General features: G+C 45.7%; 2 protein-coding genes across 2 annotated transcripts; both read right to left on the bottom strand.

Moving 5' to 3' along the window:
• Positions 1–624: 624 nt before the first annotated feature.
• Positions 625–17170, bottom strand: LOC119180933 (transmembrane protease serine 9). Its single transcript, XM_037432074.2, has 9 exons — positions 17050–17170; positions 15830–16020; positions 13948–14278; positions 11626–11736; positions 8259–8490; positions 6755–6878; positions 5648–5810; positions 2035–2180; positions 625–957 (listed from the first exon to the last, which is right to left on the bottom strand). The coding sequence occupies exons 1-9, from the start codon at positions 17087–17089 to the stop codon at positions 784–786; spliced, it is 1512 nt and encodes a 503-aa protein (XP_037287971.1). The 5' UTR covers positions 17090–17170; the 3' UTR covers positions 625–783.
• Positions 17171–20859: 3689 nt separating this feature from the next.
• On the bottom strand, positions 20860–25291 carry LOC119180648 (uncharacterized). The gene has a single exon (XM_037431761.2). The coding sequence runs from the start codon at positions 24984–24986 to the stop codon at positions 24345–24347; it is 642 nt and encodes a 213-aa protein (XP_037287658.1). The 5' UTR covers positions 24987–25291; the 3' UTR covers positions 20860–24344.
• Between the last annotated feature and the right edge of the window lie 287 nt (positions 25292–25578).

Below are 25578 nucleotides of genomic sequence, written 5' to 3'. Positions count from 1 at the left end.
GACAGACAGACAGACAGACAGAATCCCGGACGCATGGACGGACGGACAGAGGGATGGAAGCATGGACGGACGGATGGACACACGGACGGACTCTTCGCTCCACTAATGATCACACACTGTATGAATATGATGAAAACCACTAACGCCATCTAGTTATATTATTCCCAAGAACATATACACACAACGCCATCTATTGACCAACTCAAACGGGATGTGGCCACATACTACTACTGCTACTACTACTACTACTACTACTACTACTACTACTACTACTACTACTACTACTACTACTACTACTACTACTACTACTACTACTACTGATGCTGCTGCAGCTACTGCTACTGCTACTGCTACTGAGGAGGGAACGGCCAGCGGCTTGAGGAGCATCGCCCCTAAAAGAAGCTTAAATTCGCTGCTTGGTTCTCGGCCCCATACGGCAGATTGTCCTTATTTTTCTCACCATTTATTTTTGTCATTCGTCTCTAGTTTTCTGTCACGAAAAATTCAACGGCCTTTATCTCCATAACGGACGTGTTAAGTCTTCGATTGCTGTCCCTGAAACTTAAGGCTTCATGTAGTTCTGTTTCACCACCTGTGATGTCACTGTATAATAAAAACTCTGTGTAAGCTTTTTTCGTTGATGTTTTTACTGTGCTGTGTACGTCCTTGTATAACAAGTAAACCACGGGTGCGATGCTTGCGTTATCAAACGCGTGCACGATTCGTTGCTCGGTCCTAACTCTTGCTCTCTATGCACCGTCCAACGTTCCGGCGAGAGTGACGTCAGGAGTGCGTAACGTTTCCTGCTATGACGTCGCGTATCCAAGAGTAGTGAGGTGTCACTTTGGTGTAGATGCCTGGGTGTCGCGGCTCGCCGCATCGGAGTCCACCCGAGATGACACCGGCCAGTTGCCAACTGCCTCCCTGTTTGACCACCAGGGGCCCTCCGCTGTCACCCTTCACAACGAGACGTCAGCAAAAAAAAAGACCTTGATTTTATTTCTGAAAACATCCCTGTATCAATATTTTATTATTATCGCGAAAGTAGTTAGGCTACAACTCGAGCAGACAATTTACACCATAACTGATAAGATTTACCTAATAACAAAAAACCTAAGGGCGATCAAATGTTACCCTCCACCTAAGCAATGTTCTTCCTCATATGATTTGCATGGACTTGAATGTCTAATGGCTACTATGCCGGCCACAATTCGTAATTTACATCAGCAAATCAAGTTAGTTAACTAGAACAATAATGAGCGACTTCAAGTTAAATCATCAGTTAATCATTCGAATTTCTCAACGAAGTCCACGGCTCGGAGTAATCCGAGTTCAACGCCTATAATTCTACAATATGTTACAGGCAATTTTCTAAAACGTAGCTTGCTGGGTGCCTTGGGTTTATGCGATACGAAAGAGGAAACCAGCGAAAATAAAACTAAGACAGTGCTGAATAACAACCAGACTAGGCAGCCAAAACGTTTCCCCGTCACGTTCTTAATCAGTGTCACATTTTCGCTGGTTTTTTCTCTCAAATTTTCTACAGTTCTGTTTTGTCACAATATAAGAGATCGATATGTGGGGTTTAACGTCCCAAAGCCACCATATGATTATGAGAGACGCCGTAGTGGAAGATTCCGGAAATTTCGACCACCTGGGGTTCTTTAACGTGCACCCAAATCTGAGCACACGGGCCTAAAACATTTTCGCCTCCATCGAAAATGCAGCCGCCGAAGCCGGAATTCGATCCTACGACCTGCGGATCAGCAGCCGAGTACCTTAACCACTTGACCACCGCGGCGGGGCGTCACGATATAAGAGAAGACCAGGTATAATGCGTTAGGCATCCGTGAGTGAAATATATAACCACGTGACAGAATGGTGGATGAAAAGAGTTGGAGATTCAAAATATTTTTTGAAATTGAAATACAATGTTTGAAATACAATATTTGAAATACAACCGCGTCGCTCCTTGTGTCACTGTGCAGTAACGCAATCATACTTAAAGTAACCACGTGAGAATTTGCTGCTTACGTGGCAAGAGTCGTGTCGGCCGTCCTCGTAGCCCGCGCAGTACATGAGCTGGTTGATCACGCAAGTACCGTTGTAATAGCTGGCACACTCGTCCAGTGGAAGCACCAGCACGGCGGCCTGCTTCAGCACGGGGCTCATCTCGGCCTCTTGCGGAAAATTTCGGTGTACGGCAGAAATAAAAAAAAACAATGGTGCGTGCTTTGGAGCGGCAGCAAAGTAACGCTCCAAGTGACATGTTTTCGAGTATCATCATCATCATCATGACTACGCCCAATGGCGGGCACAAGCCACTCCCACGTTTCGCCAATAAACCCGGTCCCGTAATCCCCGCAAACTTCTTAGTCGCATCTGTCCATTTATCTCCATGCCTAAATGTAGAGTGAATACAGCAGTTACCTCAGTATTTGAGGTGCTACTTTGTCGCCAACTTTCAAATAACACTAAGACCTAAAAGTTTTTATTTGAAGCATGTTTCACGAATTGACACCACGAACGTCACGATAATGACCGTGGATTGACGGCACATTCGCTTTGGTGAAACTCGAGTTAAACGCGAAAATTCCTTCAACTGGAAATGGTCAAGATAGCGGCTGTTGGGGTGTCTCCCGTGGGTGCCCCGGCGGCTTAAAACTCCTCAGAGCCTCTCAATAAAGAGACCGACCAACCGAGCGACGGGCCAGTTGCGAGTACAATGCTTCGTCCATCTCGTAAACGCTTGAAGTGCATGCACTCGATTGATTACTATGCAGTGTTTAACATCCCAAAACCACCATATGAGAGACGCCGTAGTGGAGGACTCCGGAAATTTCAACCACCCGGATTTTTTTTAACGTGCACCCAAATTTGAGCACACGGGCCTAAAGCATTTTCGCCTCCATCGAAAATGCATCCGTCGCAGCCGAGATTCGATCCCGCGACCTGTGGGTCAGCGGCCGAGTACCTTAGTCACTATAGATCACAGCGGCGAGGGAAAAAAAGAAGTACATGCATCTCAACAATTCACTAATTAAAACAAGAAAAATGACCCTTCGCTCTTTTAACGTATTGTTCCTTTAGGGCTTTCCCGTAGAAGCCAATTTTAGAAAAATTATTCGAAAAGTACTCTACATATACGGCATGCGCTACTCGATATCAGTACCAAATCGAATACAATGCTCCTCAATTCGTTATTTGGAATTTTCGAATATTCACACACCCATGTTTTCCACCTCTTCTGTAAAGTATTTTAGCGATTCTGTGACAGACAGAGTAAGAACTCCTCAATCCGATTGGAAAGCTCACGAAAAGAAGTCACAGCTTTGCCGCAAAAGCAAAGCAATGAACGCGATAACAACAAATTGGAAAGTCACGCGCGAAATGACAAGCAGATCAAAACGTGCCCCCACGTTTCTCACGCACAAATGACGCACTCACAGGTAGAGATGAACACGAATAAGCGCCTCAGTTGTTACTTCGCTGTGTCTGTAAAGCGCGCCATTTACGCAAACGGAGACTGTGCAACGATTGCAGTGACCTTTGTGCGCCCGCAAACTACAACAGAATCGTTCCGGTGAAAGTCCAAGGCCATCCAAGGCGTACGATCCTCCCCAACGCGACACAAGGACACGCGAATGAGCGTCCGCCCACCTCCTCTTCGTGGGGCAAAGTATGCGTGGGAGATAACAGCGCGCGCCACTGCGTCGTGACGATATGGCGACGCGCACTTATTGCGCCATCTTGCTGGTAATGCTGAAAAAGCGGTAGTTCCCCCTAGATGCCCGTCACCAGCGGCAAGTGGTAGGTATAAATAGCTTGCCATTCGAATGTTGAAGGAGGTGCTCCTTCGTAGCTCAGTGGCTAACGCCTCGCACTCGCAATTCAGAGGTCCAACGTTCGATTCCGCGCACCGGATTCTTTTTTCTGGATTATGTTTCTTTCTTGGGTTTTCATAGATACAGATAGGTATACATAGACGGTGAGTGACGGCGATGCCGGCAGCAAAATCCAGCCGACAGTGTCCGTCTAATTGCTATCGCAATAAAAAGAAGAAGAAAACATTCACGGAGTGAATGGTAACGATGGACAAAGCACCATGCAGGATACCGCTAATCATCCACGAAATGACGATGTTTGATCACTGTTTCCACGCTGTCAGCTCAAAATCTACTTGTCGACTTTCCCGTATTGCTGCGGCTTTTTGAGCTCTCAGCTCGGGTTTGGACTGGCGGCGTCCCCGCTGAGCTGTGCATGGAGCGCCTTACATTCGCTTTCTTCCATGGCGGCGGCACAAGTGCGGTGAGCCTGCGCCTATTTCAGTGACCACTGGCGGCACTGTGCTGTAACTGAATTGATCAATGCAGTTTTTTTTTTTTCTCACGACGCCGCACAGATGGCACCCGTGCGCTTGACTGTGTAGTACGGCACCGACAAATTTCAGACGGACGGATATTGTGAGGCTTAATGATGCCTCGCCCATGAAAGATATGCAGATAGCTCCTCACGCGCCTTCATTTGGCAATAAACCACCGGTCAGTCATATCTGACTAGGAGAAAAAAAAATGCCAAGCTTGAAGTAAATGCGGAAGTGGACGGAACGTAACTGTCGTATACAGTTTACAATATGTATCGAAACTGTTACGTCAAGCTTAGAAACGCGACATCCTTGCCGCTGAGTTCCTACGAAAGGCCACACAAAACATTAACGAAATCAAAGGTACTATTTGTCCTCGAATCCGAAAAAAATATACTGGTAAGCAGGGTGAAAAAATATTTTCTTGTGCTTGCCCTTTTGTTAGTGCCTTCCTCATTGAGCGCACGCGTACCTTAATATCGTACATATACCACGAATATCCGGATTAAAACTTGTATCACGCACCTGGAAGAATTATGTGGAGAGTATTTCTCAACTGTTGTCACCATCGGATGGTTGAATGAAGATGCATTTGAATGGAAGTATCAGTAAGCAACGCAGTTTTCTATACCGTTCTAATCTAGATTTAGTTCGATCAAGAGGCCGTGATAGGGTCACCCTACGATTTGCGATTGTTATGAAAATAAACATGGGTAGGTAGTCTATTGTGCCTATGAGTGTATGAAAAATGAACCGCAAAACAATATTTCAGTGCAAAACAGGCATTAGCAGTCGCCGGTTGTAAACCCCGCCCACCACCGCCGACCGCGATTTTACCGTGGCATGTGTGACGACATGCGCAGCCTGGAGCGAGGCCGGCGACTTCGGCCAAGACTTCAGACACTACAAATCGATCCATTTCAATGCCAAGGTTTAAAAGTGCCGAAATAGCTCGACTGCACGTGCACGCTGACCACAGAACAAAACTGTTCGCAGGAAATGCAGACGCTAGAACAGCAAGCCGCTTTTTACGTCACGGCTTGCGCCAGTGTTGTCCGACTCTCGGCCCACTCGCGTGTTCACAACATATTCAATTATAAGTCAAGTGCGCGAAGAAATGTACCGAGATTTCGCCAACTTGTTTGTGAGCCCCGAAGCATGAGTGAAGATTCGGTACCGTGGCGCCCATTATCACATGTTCAAGAGGCAGATGATGCTATACATGGTAACTTGTGGCACAAGGGCCAAGGATGCACCTTACGCAGATACGGCAGAGCGACTTACCGCGGGTCGCACCCCACCCTGTGACGTAGCACGTCGTGTTATCGGCGAGGTCGGGTAGCTCCTGCAAGCATATTGGCTGCACCTGTCCATTGAGCGTCACCGGTGCGTTGAGCTTGATCAACGCTATGTCGTGATCTTTGCGGTTTTCGACCAGCACGGGTTTCTGGAAAACCAGTGTGAAGAGCGATAAGATATGCTCCGATCAGACGTAACAGAAGCATGTGTATACTTTGATGAGTTTGTTGAGGACCTGCTTCAGTGTAACAATGAGAGTCACCAGATTCGCAGCACACGAATTTTCGGCCACATGCAACTTATTGTCAAGACAGTACGGTAAGAGACATATTACGCAATAATGTAACATCGTTGTCGTACATCATAGACAGGAATCAACAGTATTCGCGAAGACATTCGAGGTAAAATAGTTTCAACACCTGGGTGACATTCCCTTTCACTTCTGGAGGATATACGAACTTAGTGCAACTACAATTGTCGAACGAACACCCTCGGAGACCCGAAATATAAGTAGTATAGCAGATGTCTCTTGAAACATTGAAAAAAAAAAAGCGGTCAGTAAGATTGAAGCCTACAAGCTCCGCAGAGCATACGGCAAATGTGTGGTCATGTTGCCCGCTTGCTTCGTCAACGATTTCTGCGGTGCTTGACTGACCTTAAATATGTTTACGCATGTAGGGATCATCGCTGAAGAGCCTACGAAGGAGAAAAGACGAAGATGGTGCCCGCAGTGGCTTTACATTGTAGCAGTAAACGTTCATATCCCCTGTCGGAACCTATTAACAAATAGGGCCCAAACTTCTACGATCTTCAAGAACTAATTGTAAGATATTTAGCGCAACCTTGACTCTTGGAAACACTCACACATCCACCCGAGTAACACACACGACACTCGGCGCTCAGAGACCACATCTTACAATATGACGAATAACCAACTAGCCCAAAAAACTAGTGTTGTTCAAGCACCAACACACCGAAGGGCTTAAAGTGGCATCGTTACTAGTAGCGGTATGTCGTTAGTAAAGTGAAATTGTATATACTGCTGCGGGTGAAGGTATACGATTTATGAAGGACATGAGTATGCACACTTACTACAGCCATCTGGTAGCCAGGATGAATGAAGATAGACTCTACGTAGCGCAGCTGCTGCGTTGATTCTTCCTCAAAGAGGTTGTACTTTCCAACGTAAACGACCCAATCCGACGGCTCTCCCCACCTGAAATTGGGTAAACGTTTTTTTTTTTTGTCAGTGGCTGTAAAGTCACGAAGGAAAGACGAAGACGACGATCATATGCGCTGCTTAAATTCGCGTGCCTTTCCTTGGAATAATCCCCGAGAGGGTCGGAAACTTGCTGTAGATTTAATTTCAAATATCGCCTCCGAGATCGCGTCGCGAGCTTTGTGGGCGCCAGCCGGTCGTGGAGGCCCCGTTTTATTTATTTATTTATTTATTTATTTATTTATTTATTTCATAATACCCCTAAAGGCCCCCGAAGGAATATTACATAGGGGAACGGACACATGAAACAAATCTTTGTACGCTTATACAATGTAACTGAGATAGTTTCTTGACTGGGATAATATCTTTATTCCCAAACAGCCAAGTGGGAAAATAACCACAACTCGTTCATTATTTCTTTTATTGTAATGATAAAAAAACCGACGGAACTGGTAATGTCTATACCCTTTTTCGAGGGGGAAGTGGACTGTTCTCTTAAAAGGACGCTTACATCTAAGGAGACTTTCTGTACAAGGCGCTGCGCGAAGAAAGGCGCATCACACACTGGCGTACACGGAAGACCGTTTCGAGCTTGTATGTGCAAAAGGTCGGTGCCGGCACAGCAATTATTCGGTATTTATTGAAAACTTAAGGTATGTCTGACACCTGAAGCTGGTATATATATTGGACGCAGACAATCAGATGCACTGACGCCAGCAGGAAAGTGCTCCATTGATAATACGCGCGATACATGTGGTGGACAGATAAATCGGACCTCAATGAACTTTATCTCTAGGGGAGGTGGTTCTCTCCCAGCGAGCTACATAAAATTACCGTATAGACGTTATTAAGACCGGGAAGGCTTTGATGCCCCACCAAACGTGAAAATTGGCCATGGGCGTCAACATAAGGGACGCAAAAAAAAAAAACGTCGTGTAATGACGTCAGCAAACTAAGTGTTAAAGCCAAATCTGTGCCATCATAACAACGTCGCCATTGCGCCAAATAAGATGACATGCCGACTCCTTCAGGTGACATGGTCTCGATTGGTCAAAAGCGGGTTGATCGCGGAGGCTGTGCAAAACCAGGTGACGTGCAGGAGGCTTGCAATGCGTCCGATCTCGGAGGCGCTGTAAAACTACGTTAGGAACAGAAGCGTTCGCAGGGGAGCGAAGGGCGGTCCGCAGATAGACAAAAAAAAAAAAAAAAGATTGGCCGCATGTTTTCGTGCTTCACTGCAAATTACGTCGAAAGACGCGTGTCTTCTGTCTGAATGCACGACGGGCGAGCAAAAGCGCGGACGGACTAACGGACGCTTCGCCTCATCTCATCATCATTTAGTCAGTTGATACGATGTGATTTGATCTTAAAACCCACGTGCGGAAACAATGTGCCGCCGATACCAGCCACAGCCTGTCGACGAGGGTGGCGCCGCACTTGTGTCCGTACACGGGGTCCTCTGCCAGCTTCAGCGATGCCTGCCAAGGCCAGCTCTCGGGTTTCGCTTTCCTCCCGCCTACAATGTACGCGTCCTCATCGACGTGAAAGCTGAAGGGCTCCGCCAGGGGTCGGCCACAGGTATCCGACCCGATGCCGTTGACTTCGGCACCTGGTGGGAAAAAACCAGAGGGGAACATATCTGACGCTGATTTTCAGCGCACTGATAGCGATAATGATGACTTTTTCATTCGTTCTTGTTTTGTTTTGTGCCGTGCAATTTGTTTTCACTGATGTGTATGTACGTTTTTATTTGTAGACCCCCCACCCCAAAAAAATATCTCTACAGGGCTCTGTAGGTACATGTACAAATAAATAAAAGTTAACTATTTCTCCCACTTGTGTAACATTTACAAGAAAATGTGAAGCCACGAAAAGGCTGCATTTCCAGGAGAGAATGGATAAATTATATTTATCACAAATGGCAGTAGGAATGGGGGAGCCAGGTTGGACGGAGTGCTAGATTGGGACCCAAGGGGCCGCCACACTAGTAAGAGCACTCCGCCAGCCAAACCCGTCCCCTAGGAGCATCTGCAGTCACCTTCCTCACGAGAAGCTTGAAATAGGTTCTTAGAGGGACACTAAAGGCAAATAATAAGTCGGCATTGATTGTTGGAGTAGCAGTCCAGAAACCTCGTAGTGTTTCTTTTGTGCCACGGAAGGGCCTATTTTGAAATAAAATCACGTTTTAGTGGTCCGCATCAGGTTAGCGCACTTCAAATTACCCGCCTCAAGAAGCGGACCGACCGGACCGATTCACGTCACTGTTGCCGTGCGCAACGTTGCCCGGTTTGCCCCGCCGCGGTGGTCTAGTGGCTAAGGTACTCGGCTGCTGACCCGCACGTCGCGGGTTCGATTCCCAGCTGCGGCGGCTGCATTTCCGATGGAGGCGGAAATGTTGTAGGCCCGTGTGCTCAGATTTGGGCGCACGTTAAAGAACCCCAGGTGGTCTAAATTTCCGGAGCCCTCCACTACGGCGTCTCTCATAATCAAATGGCGGTTTTGGGACGTTAAACGCCACAAATCAATCAACGTTGCCCGGTTTTACTGCGCTAGTAGCAGCAGACCGAAAGCAGCGGGAGCCACAGCAGCAACAACGGCCATTGATAAATTTTCCGCCATTGGCTTAGAGATTGTAGACGTTTTTTGTTTCAACTGCACCCCCTAGATGGCACCACCTGTCTCAAATAACCACGCGACAATTGAATTTTTGAACCACTCGCGCCATTCGCCATAGTAACGTCCGGCAGTTCTTTTTTAAATGAATAAAACAGAAACGAACAAGCAGCATTTTATTGTGTCTCCTATTGTACGGAAGGCTCTTTATTTAGTGCAGTTAGATCGATCACTAGTGATTAATTGTAGGCAGTTTTCCTGATATCATCGGGATCATTTTGAAAATGTCCTGCTGCGGCGCTTGTCTTCTTGTGCATTTACTTTAATTTCTCGGTAAGTAGGGCACTGTTGATAATATTGTCGTTTTAGATGTCATACATTGAGCTTTCAGTCTGACGTGAATTGTTATTTGACTTTAGCGTCCCTCTAAGGAGCACGACGTGGTGCATGCTGCATTTAAAGGATTTGGGGTCACGTGCATAGGGCGCCATCTTTAGGCGCGGTAGCAACACCCCTCTGCAACTCAATGGGGAATGGGCGAAAACAAGCCTCGTCTTCAAATGATGCGAGAAGATGTGAGGAGCCGTTCGAGAAAGCAATAGAACGCTTCTTGCTTTTGCCTTGTGTTCGACTAGGTAACACAGAATAAATAGTTTCTACGGACTACCTGAACTGTTCATTAAAGTTATAATGAGCTTTGTGATGAAACATGACAAAACTTGCAGCGCCACTAAACGGGCGGAGAAAGTGAAGACGGGAAGATGCACTGTCAGGCGAACGAAGCAGTTTAGCCAACCATTTATGACGAAGGGAACTAACAAAAATTACTCGTGCTTTGTTATACCCGGGCCACACGGGCAGAAAAAAATGGCATTTACCCCCGAATGCCTTCAGATTTATTGTCATTCGCGCGGTGCCACACGGGCGAACAAAATGGCATTCATCCGAATGCCATTCGATTGCCATTCGCCGCCAACTGCCTTCGCCAAAACTCAGTTGACTGAGAAATGCCTACTCTCGACGACACAGCTCGCGAAGTGCGATTTACCTGAAAGTATATAAAAAAAATCATATTGAGCTAAAAATGAAATTTCCCGTCTTTTATTTGCACTAAAATCTTAAAAACATGCTTTAAACGTTATACGAAGAAAATAAAGTATTGATAATGAAACGCTTGTCAATTTTAGTGTCTATTTACGCTGTGGATCTGACTAGTGTTGGCTTAGGTTGCTACGGTCGGCTGCAACGTTGTAAAACAAAGCAAGAAACTAAAACTTAGGACAGCGTAATACGCTTATTTCTACATTTGATGATTATCTGATGTGTATGAAGCTTGTAAATGCTTCTTAATTTTTTTATTGCTATTTACTCAATGCTCATTTGGAAGCTGCTGTGATCGACATCATCAAGTCAAATGGCATTCGCTTTGGACGTGTAGCAGCGCCGGCGAAACGAATGTCATTCGGGAACTGAAGGCCTTCGCCACCAAATGTCATTTTCTATGCCCGTGTGGCACGGGTATTAGTTGTTACAGTGGAGTACAATCAGGATATCCTGGTAACATGAGCAATGTCCGGACACTGAGCCTGCAGGTTCCAGGTATATTTCATTACAATGCATTCTATGAGGCTATCGGACAGCGTGATATCAAGAGATACTATAGGAACATTTTATTTATGTTTATATATGTTTATATACACTACGCTGACAACAGTTGTGGTGTGCATGCGTGCGTGTGCACGTGCGCTGGAGAAGCAACTAAATTAATGAAATACGTATTTGGAATAAAGTGTGATTGATATGTGGGGTTTAACGTCCCAAAACAACCACATGATTATGAGAGACGCCATAGTGGAGGGGTCCGGAAATTTCGACCACCGCCATAGTGGAGGGGTCCGGAATTTTCGACCACCTGGTGTTCTTTTAACGTGCACCCTAATCTGTGCACACGGGTATATATACCTCCCCCCCCCCAAAAAAAAAATGTGATCGAGTGCGCGGGTATTTTCAATCAGTAACAGAACCTCCTGTGCGGTTATTATTCGCATTTTTTGTTTGTTTTTCTTAATTGCGGTACCCGAGGAACCCTTTATAATGTCAACATATTGCTGCGATAACATGCGCTGCATACCACAATTTTCTTCGTCTGTTCCGTCCCCGCAGTCGTCCTTCCTGTCGCACCTTTTGCGTTCGCCCACGCATTGACCATTGCGGCATCGTAGCTCCTCTCCCTTGCAGTGCTCTGCGTAGTACCAAAAGATAGAGATGATAGACAACATAATCTGCAGTGCAAAAAAAAAAAAAAATAAGCCGCACTCCAAGGGGACGGCTGCCCACTTGAAGCTTTAAACTAGCGGCCGTCGGCCTCATCTTAAAAAAAAAAAAAGCACCACAAAACTGTTTCACTATATAGTTCCTTCAAGGGAATCCTGCTCTCCTGAAGTGTTCGACCCCCGTGCCCGACACGAAAAAAAAAAAAATAACGGTGCAAAGAGTGTACCTGGAGTGGCCGTGTTCTCTTACACCAGCGTTTTGTAGAGTTACGTGAGATCGGATCTGAATGAGTTGACTTCGTGTAACATTGCAATTCGTCGCTATCACGTTCATTGCTTCACCTTTTAAGTGAAAAATGCTTTTGTGCAATCATCCCTTCCACAGTCGTGAACTGCACTTGACAACATGCGCACGAGTACACATAGCCCCTGGGAAAGCTTCTTGAGACACAGCTAGGTATCCAGCGGCTATGCACGTTTCGCTGGTTCTGTATCGTTCGTCATAAGTTATTCGCGTTAATCTGTATCTGTGAGTGCGTTTCGTGCGTCATTTGTGCGTGGGAAACGCGGAGCACGTTTCGATCTGCTTGCCATTATTCTTCGCGTGACCTTCCAATTTGTTGCTATCGCGTTCATTGCTTCGCCTTTGCGGCAAATCTGTGGCTTTTTTTTTTTCAAGTGCCACACGGCTGTTTCATATCTAATTTCTTCAAGGGTGCTTCTCTCATCCTAACTGCACTACGCCAACCCCCGCCCCCGCTGCTATCTCACAAAGTAAAATTCGAAGTGTTCCCCTGCCTGGGGCAACATTTTAAACAACCCGAAGTCCTCAAAAGTTATCACGCACAAGTAGCTTAATTGTAGCCGGGGTGGGAGCTGGGGGGGGGGGGGGGTAAACTTTTATTTCAGGAAAATTTCAATTGATCTTGGGTAATATACACACGCACGTACAAACTCAAGTCGGAACATGTATTTATAAAGTATGGATAACCTCCACCCCCCCTCCCCCCTTCCTTCACCCCGGAAAAAAAACCCTGGCAGTGCCAATAGCAGGTATACTATATGTACTTGTAGCTTTAGAGCTCGATTACTTGAAGCCCAGGGCATTATACTGACGCGAGAAAGACGACTTCTAAGGGTACTTGCTTGAATGAGTTGGCAGCTATTCATTGTTACGTTATTGCGCATCGCTTAAAAGACGAACACTTTGGAGACAAAGAACTACACGAACACAAGCGCAAACTTTAAAGTGAGTTTATTGGACGGACACGTGATGCTTTTATACAATGGCTCGTTTCATGGCTACAAAAAATTTACTAGAGTTACAAAAAAATTTATACATTACCATTGCGATACCCACTCATGCCGAGGAAACACGCACCTGTCGCACATCTTGCATAACAGATTCAGAGGCATCATTTCCTTCTGCGTTAGCCCCAAAGAAGCCATACTGATGCAGTCATCCTCCAGGTGAATAATCTCGGACGCCTCAATGATTTCGCGCGTCATGCGATTATTGTGCCTAGGTGGCCTTGCACCGATTTGTGTACTAGTTGTGTTCCCGCAGTCATCATTTTTTGGTAAAATAATTTATTCTTTGTAACCACGAAACGCGATTGTACATAGGCATCATGTGTCCGTCCAATAAACTCGGTCGAGAGCCTGCGCTAGTGTTCGTGTAGTTCTTCGTCTCCTAAGTGTTCGTCTTTCAAGCGGTGCGCAATAACGCAACAATGAGAAATACGGACACCTAAACTACTAACAAAAATGTATGAGTGACATCAAATAATTACTGATCCCTCTCTTGAGCACTGGCAGGCCGTGTTGACCAGCTCAGACCTAGTCGTCCAGTTACGGGTCGTGGAGAGGGCCACCACACAGGTCACCGCCAACCTTGGGTTGATGGCCATCTAACACGGAATCATCCGCAGTTGCTTTCTGACGAAATAAAGTTTTACCATCCATACTGTAGCCCTAAGCACGAACACGGGAAGAGGGAGCAGGGAGAGCCCCCCTTAGTCACTTAAGAGGGTCGGGCCGCCATGCTTACTCCATACAATTACATAATAGGGTGGGGGCTTCCGATCAACTTTCAGGCTCTTGTAAGGGAACACTGAGCACACTGTATAACGACAACAGCAGCAGTTGACCAGCAGGAACGAACACTAGCTGTCACTCACCTTTCACGGGAGCGTCGCTGAGGTAGTAGCGTGCCACGAACCCCAGTCCCGGTGTGCCCAGCCTTCCGGAGGAGAAGACGAGCGTGGCCGCGGCGTTTGGCGTAAGCGCGTAGTCGCGTGGCAACCATGGTCCACACCAGCGAGCCAGGAGGGCCGCCGATCCCTGCTCCTCGATCGCCGAGCCCAGCGCGACCGCGTTCTGCTGCTTCTCGGCCAACTGCTGCCGGTGCTGGGGCGGCGGCCGCCACTCGCCGGCGTACAGGGCCACTCGGTCCCGGACGCAGTCCAGCGAGTCTTGCAACGAGAACTCTTCGAACGCCAAATTGATCACCTGAAGCGGTACAGATTGGTATAACTGTCAGTTCAAGCGCACGAATAAACAGAAAGGAAATCCATATCCAACTGCCCACCTTTCGATTCTGGTACAGATTGGTTGACGGGACGGAGAGGGGCCCTGACAACAACCGCATTCATCGAACGCTTCTCGACTCGAATTTAGTCCTTCAGAGGATTTTGAAAGCGTCTAATGATAGGTCCTACGTTCTTTCCTATCGATAGGAATTAAGTACATCGTCATATACTCGTACCAAAGACATAGCAGAAGCGGTTCCTGAAAATTTCATCCAGCCAATGCCACGAAAACACCACCCATAATACATCTCGAAATTTCTTACATCACGCATGGAGATTTAATAACCTTATGATAGTGAAACATATGGCATTAGAGTTCTCAGAGTGCAGTCTGTAAATCTAAACCAATTTGTTGCCTTTCTTTAGTGTCCCTTTAAACTATGAGACGTGGCAGAACGGGCGTGCGACTGCATGACAGGGTAGGTTAGGAGGGAGGCAATTCGCGACTGATACTCCTCGTATATTGACCAATCGTGAGCTTCCTTTCCTCATGACGTCGCGTGAATAGACTGCTAACGTCACAGAGTCCACCGAAAAGATTAGACGCGCCAGATGGGAATGACGCGCTCGTTCTTGGTATTTCCACAGCAGGTTGTTTAGGGGTTATTTAACATTTCGAAGTGATTCGGGCTATGACGAACGCCGTAGTGGCGGGCTCCGCATAATTTAGACTTACTGGGGTTCTCTGACGTGCTCTGACATAGAACAGTAGACGACCTTCAGCCTTGTTCCATTGAAATGTGATCGCAATTGAAATTACCCGCGTGTTACGGACCAGCAGTTAAGCGTCATAACCACAACCACAGTGATTTCGTGGCAATGTACTCCTTTACTTCAGATATACGAGAGTACAATCGTGCTCAATATACGCTCTAAGATGTTGCGTCAACTCCACGTTACGGGCACTGCTTGCGGTGCTGCATAGCTCCACTGTGATCCACTCACGTAAACTATGTTGCCATTGCCCTCCACTTCAGTACTGCTCTGTCTCCAGGATTGTCCCTGCTTGGTGTATATGCGTAATTTTACTGGCTGACACATGAAAACCCGAGAAAAGTAGTCCTGGTGTCCGCGGTACAGTGCATTAAAGATGGTTTGATTGATTGATTGATTGATTCATATGTGGGGTTTAACGTCCCAAAACCACCAAATTATGAGAAACACCGTAGTGGAGGGCTCCGGAAATTTCTACCACCTGATGTTTTTTTTAACGTGCACCCAAATCTGAGTACACGGGCCTACATTTCCGCCTGCATCGGAAATGCAACCGCCGCAGCCGTGATTCGATCCCGCGACCTGCAGGTCAGTAGCCGGGTACCTTAGCTACTAGACCACCGCGGAGGGGCATTAAAGATAACACTGAAATGTGCGCATATACTATTGAAATGTCTTTTGAGGTCATTTCAACGCCACCACTTGTGTACACATGAGACCGACGATAGAAAGACCAGTTGTATCGCCATGCACTCACCTTCCCTGGCGGAGCACGCAATGTCCATATGCACAACGCACCAGCAGGATATCTGTTGATGCCGTCGAAGTTTGGACTCAGGATGTACGTAGGATCATTGTCAACAATGTCGGGTCTGAGGGCGTCCTTGCACGCCCTGTCGGTGTCAGAAACGGCGGGAAGGTTCAAACTGCGAGAAAACACTGGGCCGGCTAGAAAAGAAGCATTGTAGAACAAAGAAAGCTTAAGTTTTTCCCCTCTGTTTGTTTTTACAGGCAACATCGAACAAAACAAATTGATTGTGACGCTGACCGGCGGCACAACGCTAACTAGCTGCACAAACGTCGACAAAAGACAACCATACGAGGGCAAGATAAATTTACAGAATCATAACTTGTACCGACCTTCATGTCAGCGACAGATGACTGTACAACCATTTCTAGAGTTTAATTCTTATTTCTACACACTAGTAGCTTACCCTGAAAGAATTAATTACGTAAGACAAATAACACCATTCACATAAAGATTATGAGGTACGTGATGCATGCAATATAATTGTATAATTAAACATGTAACATCTACAAAAGCTATCATCAGATGCTACTTGAGGCATATACTGACGGCAACCCAGATATTGCTGCCAACAAAGATGTAGCACATGACTTTGGTTAGGACGTCTTGAGAGGCAGTTGGTTCAAGCAGGAAAAATTCCGAGAAAAGGACACAGCAAAGAAGGAGCACTAAACAGATCGAGCTCAAATCTCTTTCAGTGTTCCTGTTTTGTGGCATCATATTCGATTTGGTGCAATACTTTTTGCTTAAAAATTGGTCGTTGAAAGCTTTTATGCTACTTCTTGCGTGGAAGCGGGACAAAGGAAAGCACACAGGATAGTAAAGACGCTGGACCGCTTCTGTGCTACCCTTCGCAAGATGTTGAACGAAATATCAACATACCTTTTCTTTTAACGTATTTTAACTGCCTATACGTAAAGGCACTGCCTTTAACGTATAGGAGGTACCTTTGTGGGAGCATAGGATAGAAGCAAACAAGCACGTCCAAACGAATCGTTAAAAAATATCACACTCATGTGACATAAGTATACACTTCAATAACGTAATTATGAGCGGAGAGTCTCCCAACACATTTGCGTGTCCTGTACGAACGCACCACACACAATAACATTTCGTTTATGCACCACGTTGAGAACCATTACAGAAGAAAGAATCCAAACACCACCTACCAGAACACAGAACTGCCGCGACTAATGTGACGAGTTCCATCGCTGAAGCTAGCCAGCTTCAATGCACCTCTTGTAAAAAGAGAGCGTCCCGCTGTCACACTTTATCTTATCACGCTCGAATTTCATTGTCTCTCGGAGGTAATGGAACAGGGGAGGGGGTTGTGTGATAACTGAGATAAGAAACAATGCTTGTAAATAATCGGGCCAATTACGCTGCCATTAAACATCTACCGCAACGTACGTCATCAACCGCTTTGAAAGTTCTTCATTAGGGGCTTGAGGAAATGTCAATGTCACGAGTGACGCGTTATAAGGCATGTGAACAGAGGTGATCCGAGTTGTCCCGGATGTGAACGCTCCAATATCTCGTCATTATTTCTGCCAGGGATTTTGCAATGGTACATTAACATGGCATCTTACAAGGTTACGAAATAAAGTCCCAATTTCCGTTGTGTTGCTTTTTGAAACCATTTGCAGAGAATTGCGCACTTCTTTCTAGAAATGTACATTTAGTCATCCTAGTTAGATTGTACTTATTTTTAGTAGTAACGCTTAATCTTGCTTGCTTCCCCCTCCCTCCTTTTTTTTACTATTTTCCACATTTCAGCCCCCTCTCCCATGCTTGCTCTTCGGACTGCAGTATGTACTGAATAAAATAAATAAAAGGGTAAAATGGAGACGGGGAGAGCGAGAAAGAGTACGAGAAAGGCAGGGAGGTCAACTAAACTACGTCCAGTTTGCTACCCTGCACAAAGGAAGGACTATAATGGAACAAAACTGAAAGAGAAAGAGAAAATCAACAGTGCGCAAATAAACAGTGCGCACTACATATCAAGACACACACACAGCTCAACGTGTCACAGGCGGTCGCTGTTCCTTGAACATCAAAAGGGCCCGTGTGGCTTTGAAGATGAAGAGATGGTGTAGAATATGCATCCGCAAAAGCAAGATCCTCGGCAACGCGATTGGCCATTTATATGGTAAGGTTGTTTTACTCTTTTTTACAGTCTCTGCTTGCCACATATATAACTAACTATAAAGATACACGTTGGCTATTTCTGAGATATTAATATGCTATCTTCACCCCGCCGCGGTGGTCTAGTGGCTAAGGTACTCGGCTGCTGACCCGCAGGTCGCGGGTTCGAATCCCGGCTGCGGCGGCTGGACTTCCAATGGAGGCGGAAATGTTGTAGGCCCGTAGGTGCACGTTAAAGAACCCCAAGTGGTCGAAATTTCCGGAACCTTCCCCTACGGCGTCTCTCATAATCATATGGTGGTTTTGGGACGTTAAACCCCACAAATCAATTAATCAATCAATCAATCAATATGCTCTCTTCGGAGTACAAAGGGGAGAGTGGCCAGTTGGTTCGGGTTCATGTTCAAACAGCGCGAAAGAAAAAAAAAGAAACACGAAGAAGACAACTACACAACACCGGCACTGATAAGTGACTGAATGCTTCATTCAACCATAAAAAAAAAGAACAGAACAGATCGGAGGGCTGTATACGACGCACGACCCTCCAAAAGAGAGCGAATGTTTATCTTACGGAAGAGTTTTATGTGTTGGAAGTCAGGCCTCACCAAATGCGGTCACAGGTAGCCATCTTTTAACGGCGAAGCCTTCTGAGCCGGTCGCAAAAGCTTTGTTGTGCACAAGAAGGTGGGTACAAGAAACTGATCATCACGAACGGGTATATGCACCTTCAGAAATCGGGGAAATACCACAAACCCCCGTGGGTCCTCTAAGAACAGAGAAGGCAACACACGGGCGGCAAGCACCAATTAGGGTGGTACTGAGGAAAAACTTTTCGGTTGCCGTTTTTTTATGCGTCAAACAAAAGGCCAGATTCTCAGGAGCACAGAAAAAGTACTGCTAAGCGTCAGTGCACCCTGAAAAAGTACTCGCAGCACGCGCTTGAAAACCAGTTTCGGTTCCTACTGTACCATGACGTCACAACACGGTATGAACTACTTCGTCACACGCTCGTGCAAGATATCGTGACGTTTCGGCGACTGCTTTGCAGCGCTGCTGACACACAGACGGCCACTAGGATCCTTCGTGAACTTGTTTACAGCGCAACACCACAGACACAGGACAGAGAAGGAGCAAAAAAGAAAGAAAAGACGGCGCTGACTCACAACTTTTCTTCATTGGAAAAAAACTAAATAAAACCGAAACATATGTGTAGCTAATGGCAGCTTACATCACGGCATGCGCAGAATAAGAGGTGCACCGAGGCAGCGTTGTCACACTTACGGCAATAATCAAGAATGGCCTAAATAACTAAATTATTTTTCATGCGGTGTGACGCAAGGTTCACTTATGCACATGCTACCCCCTAATCTTTGTATATGATAGGCCTCGGCGATTTCTCTTGTTAGTTGGTTAATTAGCACGCTTAAGATGACGGTGGTTTTCTCAAAAATGGGACAACAACCGCATGACCTGCAATGTCCCGGTATAGGTGAAGTCGCGCGACCCCTTGAAGAGATAACTCATGCTCCCTTAAACGAACGTTCACACATCGTTTTGTTTGTCCCACGTACTCCCTACCACACGATAATGGAGTCAAATACACAACTTTTTTCACGCATGCGGTGTACTTCTTCTCATGATTCACGGCACATTTTGAATTACCTTGTCAGGATACCCAGCAACTACTTAGCGGTTGATCTGGTTATAAATGGCAATATCAATATTTAAGATTGTCTTTGAAATCGCTCTCCTCACAATCTTAGAATGGCCAGACTTGTAGTTTAAGATGGGCTTCGCTGATCTTGGGTCATATTTTCCAACACACATGATTTTTACCAAAGGTTAGCTCTAGGTCCAGAAACTGTAGCTCGCAATTCTTGGAGACTTCGTGAGTAATGGCGAGCCCTATACCATGCTGACTGAACAACTTGAGAATGTCATCAATGATCTTATGGTGAATGTCATTGTGGGAAGGACATAAGGACCCATTCTTTGGGAGTTCCTCCCAAAGAACGACAAATGCGCCATCATCTTCAGCTGCACTTGCCGTTTCGGCACGCGGCTTCGGCAAATTCGAGATATCCAATGTGTGTTTGTTATCGAAATTACATTTCACATGAATAATGAGCATCGTGTGCACGGTATAAACTATAATTCGATGCACCCGGGTTTGTTAAAGACAGACAGATTTGTGGTATAATTCTAATATATAGAGCAAGGCACGGGTGCGTGGCGGCACGCTGCGGCCGCAACATAACTATGCACCTCACGATGCTCATATCAGCCAATGGCCGTGTCCGCGAGCTTATGACGCGGTCCAGCTTGAATCTATGGCTTGATTTGCCTATAGAACAGTGAGCAATTTCTAGCCGACTTTGAAACTGAAACGTAAAATCCCTGTCGTAAGCGCACCCAACTAGGATCGTTTTACAAGAAATAGATGACTGCCACAATTTCTACAATTTAGTGCTTCTTGCCAAGACGTACAACTCAACTCTTGACAATTAATTCCCCTTTTGAGAATATTTTCATATGTAAAGCAGTGCACATAAACACAAGAACTTGTGCCTTGTTGCAGCGGTTGTCCTGCAGCACTTGCGATGTCGTCTCGTGTTTTCCTGCTGCGCCTGGTCTTCGTGCACCGCTTCACACATAAAAATAAACTCGCACCAACTCATGCAACTTTCAACTTCCCGTTATACAGCTTGAGAAGTATGTACGCTATAGAAAGCGCACAAGGCTACCACAACCACCAGCCAAAAGGATCGTACTGGTAGCACAAGCATTGCAGAAGCACATGCACATGCAGTAAATAAAAAAAGAGGCAAATGGAATAGGTCATTGAAATAAGTTTATACAAGCAAAAGGCAGCAACTGTACATGGGAGCCTGAGATCATGGCTGAAACATACAAACATGTGCAAACAAACTGTAACAGAAACTACTCTAATGCAATGTGCAGATGCTTTTCATCACTGAAATCACAATGCAAGAGTCTCTGGCAATCTTTTACATAGTGCACAATAGCATTTGTTTGCATTTCATTAACCGCAGTTGAGGAAAAAATACAAACTTTACAACAAGGTATGTTCTGAAACTACCCCTTTCGACGACAATCTTGCTTCGCATAATGTAGATCACTGTGGTTCCTGACTCACACAGCTACTTCAAAGCACTCTGAAAGCGGTGCTATGGCAATATCTCAAAAAGTGATCATCTCAGAATGCAGCCTCAGAACAGAGAAGTGCGACAGCTATTGGTGAGGAGTTTCATTAGTTCCAATGCAAGTGCAGTGCAGGCCGCTCCAATGCAACTTTTGTAAAACAGCATGTGGCACTGTCGCCCTTACCGTCAAATTTTAGTCTGACAGAGCAAACGGATCAGCAGCGCTTTCGCCCGAGCTGCATGGTCATATATACATCTTTAGTTGCAAGCAATGTTGGTTGCAAATGCCAAACACTGAGATAAGAAACACTCATTGACAAGATGAATTAGTAGCTTACATCTGTCCTTATGCATGTGTATTCGTCTTTGTTCTTGCACAGCTTAACTATATCATGTGGAGTGACAATTGAGTTAACAATGCTTGTAGATAACTTGGTCAATTGTACTTAATTACAATAGGTACTTACTGAACTTTATGCTATCAACAGTAGAAGATCTATATTAATGGGCTGATAAAACAGTTTTGGCACAAATGTTCTATAATGAGGCTCTTGTTTGCCTTACAAAATTGAAACAATCTCAATACCACATTAACTTACAAAATTAATTTTAGTGAAGGTGTGTTTCAGTAAAAGGGGGAGAAAATAAAAAGAATGTGGAAGTAATAAATATGAGCCCAAATATCAAGAGATGACATGATCAAAATGTAACGCATGCTCAACAACAGTGCTCACTATTTAAACGTGGATGCATACTGTGCCACAACAGTGCAGCATAAATGAGTGGGCAAGAACAATAAGAACATGCACATTATACACAAGAAATATGAAGCATAAATGAACTATATGTACAATACAGAAAGGCGGCCAAAACTAGATGACCTAACAGAAGTTGCTACAATCTCCTTTTTCATTGAAATAATAGTATTTTACTTCCCAAGGAAGTCACAACGAATAAGCAACTATTTTCGGTATAAGCATATACCTCTTGCATGTTGTATCATTAATAGACATTTCAGATTTACAAGTTATGCAATATTACATTTTATGCATGTTCACCATGCTTTGCCACTCCTCAGCATATTTACCCTACAAGTTTTCCCACATCTTCAACTTTGAATGTTGGGTGGTTACTTTGCTAACAGTTAGCAAGCCACACAACACAACACTCAGCTACTTGGTAAGGATTCATCCTAACAAAAAGGCATTGTTTGTATTGCCTTGATCTCTTTTCTTGTGTCTGTGTTTTCTAAGTTATCCAATCATACGAGTAGCAAAGCTGCATTCCTAAATCTTGGCAGTCCCGTGGCCGCTTATGCAGGGGCCTGCAGATTCACGAGAGATGTGATGCAAGCTTGTTGGTAGCTCATTTCAGTAAGTCTCCTGAATAGCGCTGTCTGTCTACATGTGCCTTCATTTCTTCCTGTTGTTTAGGTTCACTACAAAGAAACCTGCAGATTGTCATGCCATCTGGAAGCAGCAATCTGAAATACTAAAGTGCCATGGCACCATCCCCCACGAGCGCTTCTCGCAAGCTGCTCTATGCCGTAAACAGTGCTGACATCGTAGTAAGCAGTTAATTTTCTGGTCAACAGATGAGCTGAAAATCAGCAGAAGCCCGAGAGTTGGTCCACTGCATGCCCAGATTTTGACACTTGGGGCCCATGGCGAGTTTCGCAACTTGTATGATTGAAGAACTGTGCAAGTTTGCATACCATAGCTTCTTTTCGCAAAACTTGTTTGCAAAATCACACAACCATCATCAAACAATTAGCGACACTTTAAGTTCCAATGACTGAACACAGCTATTACTTGCATGGCTCTTGACCTATCTAAACCACATGGAGTTCTTTAACAGGCGTCGGACACATGCTGCACAAGCAGCTTTGAATTCTGAACTCCAGACCTGTCATAAGCAATAAAAACATTCAATCCTAAGTGTCTCTTGCCATCATGTAAGCTGGAAAATGTTGATTGCCTATAGATTTAAGCAACAAAGATATAGGTTGACTGTATCAAGCTCAGAATGGTGTAGATGCCATAAACAGTGGTCGCAAAATTTCACTTTAATTTTCAAAATTACTTGTTTGCAAAGCAATGACGGGTGCACTTTTAATTACTGTAAGTCGATGGTTGCTGCACAATAAAGAATTCTATTTGCAAGATCAGCAACAGAAAGATATTATGAAAAAATGACGTGCACCATTTAGGCTATAACACCGGATCTCACTGAATTTGACACCGTATTCCACAAAAAAGATTAAGCTGAAAGTAGTCAATCAGGCATACTGTTAGCAAAGCTGGGTCAACAGCCCTGTGATTCAAGCATGGCTGATAGGGTTCACCGTATAATGTCTACTTTGAAAACGAGTACATTTGTCTCCTTTGGACGTTTTTAGATAATATCCGAGCAATCAATAATCCAGATCATATCCTTCTTTAAATCGGGAAAAATAGACATTGACCAAAAGTGGCTTGTTTAAAAGAAGCTGGCAGAAACATGTCCAAAATAATGTTGCAGTCAGAATGTTTCAATAAAATTTGCATTGACTAACATACATTAGGCACACTTAAAATGGCATGTGCAGGCTTTGTGTTCCTTGGATATGCACAGAGTTCAATATAGTTTAAGGATTGGGTTCTTATGCCTGTGCTGCTTTGGGTATGTGCGCTATTTTTTAAATTATAACGTGCATACCCAAAAAGTTACCTTATAATGCACGTGCAGTGGTGGCAAACGCTAGTACAACGCTTCGTGCACCCTAGGCTAAATTTTCTCGTAGAGAGTTTTAGCGTGTACAGCGTTCCAGAATGTGCAAAGGTGTTTGCAGAATAACGGGTTATCTGACAAGAGCACGGATATCTTGCGACGCTTGGAACCACCATAATTACAGCCGCGTGAATTACGGCTCCGCGGATAATTTAAAGCAACAGAGAAGAAGAACACACAAGGTTTCTGCTAGAACAATTCCGTGCTTGCCTGCATCGCCTTTGCGCCTCCAGATGGCCCCACCTGTCCGGCCTCTCGCGTTTACGGCCACGGTAACACACAGAGCTCTACGTGCAACCTGAAATGCGGTGTCATTACAAATCACACTGAGTAGGCGGCTTTCGCTGTCGCACTACGTGCGACAACAAGGACGCGCGCGCTACACTTCACGGCTTGAACTTGACGAGCGGTATGCTCTTGGACGAGAGACACCGGTCGCACACCCACTCGGCGTAGACTTCCTGCGTGAGCAGGTGAAACGCGGCGTCCGTGAGGCCCGTGCAGATGCGGTGGAACCAAAAGTTGCACCCGCTCTCGCACAAGATAGCCTGGTCATTGTCGTGCACCTCCTTGTGGCACACGCCGCACGGGTATATGGGCGGCGCGTTCGGGTTCTGCGGGTTGAACACCATCGGCTGGTCGGGAGGGTAGACCTTGCCCGAAGACACGGGCATCGGCTTCGGGTGCATAGCCGCCGACGGCGGCATCCCCGGCCCGCCGGAGGGCGGCATCTGGGCCTGCGAGACGTTGGGGTGCAGCATCGCGTGCTGAGGCGGCGGCGGTCGCCGGTGCAGGTGGCTTTGTTGCTGCGACGTGACGGAGTCGTCGAAAGGATTGGACGCCACGATCGTCTCGCCGTAGCCCGTCATCGGGGGCGGCGGAACCAAGTCGGGTACGGACGGGCTCGCCTGAGTCGCCGGCGTGCGACGCTTCTTGGTGGAGGGGCTCTCCGGCTGCAGCTTCATGTCACCCGAGCCGTCGAGGTCAGCGTCCTTGAATTTATTCGCCCCCTTGCGCTCCCGAGGCATCCTGAGGCGCTGCTCGCTCTGCGGATCTCGTCCGCCGAGGGTCAACGCATCGAAGCGAGATGCCGAAAAACCGCCAAAAGAAAACGCCCGCAAATAAACACGACCGGTTGACACCGACGGATGCGGCCCGCCGGACGGCTATTAATTGGCCGCCGCGAAGACACAAGTTGGGGCTCGTCTTGGAACCGTACGTTGCTAAATCCACCTGCAGACGCTCTTGCACAATAAATTGCACAAATAGCCTATACCTTTCTGATAAAGCTATTGAAAAACACTATATAACTTTCACTTGTTTGTAGTATGTGCAAATGTTTGTTTAGGGTTAACTATGCAGTTTCGTTTTACTTAACAAAAATTTTAGCCGTTTTGTATTAATTCTAATGGCAACACTGCTGTGGTACTAACAAGGCGGCGTTTGTTTTTGTGGCCCACCTTTTCTTCCTCCATGTGGCCCAGCTTTTATCTAACACGAAAATGCTTTTTTTAAGAACATGTAGTTTTATTTGTATTTTGAATATTTTGTAACGTGTTACATATTTTGTCTTGTTGATTAAAAGTAAAAAAAAACATTTATCTCAGAGGCTATGTATAG

Source organism: Rhipicephalus microplus, chromosome 10 (assembly GCF_043290135.1).
Source record: "Rhipicephalus microplus isolate Deutch F79 chromosome 10, USDA_Rmic, whole genome shotgun sequence".
Classification (NCBI taxonomy): domain Eukaryota; kingdom Metazoa; phylum Arthropoda; class Arachnida; order Ixodida; family Ixodidae; genus Rhipicephalus; species Rhipicephalus microplus.
Note: the sequence above shows the minus strand (reverse complement) of the source record. Positions and strands in the feature narration are given on the sequence as shown.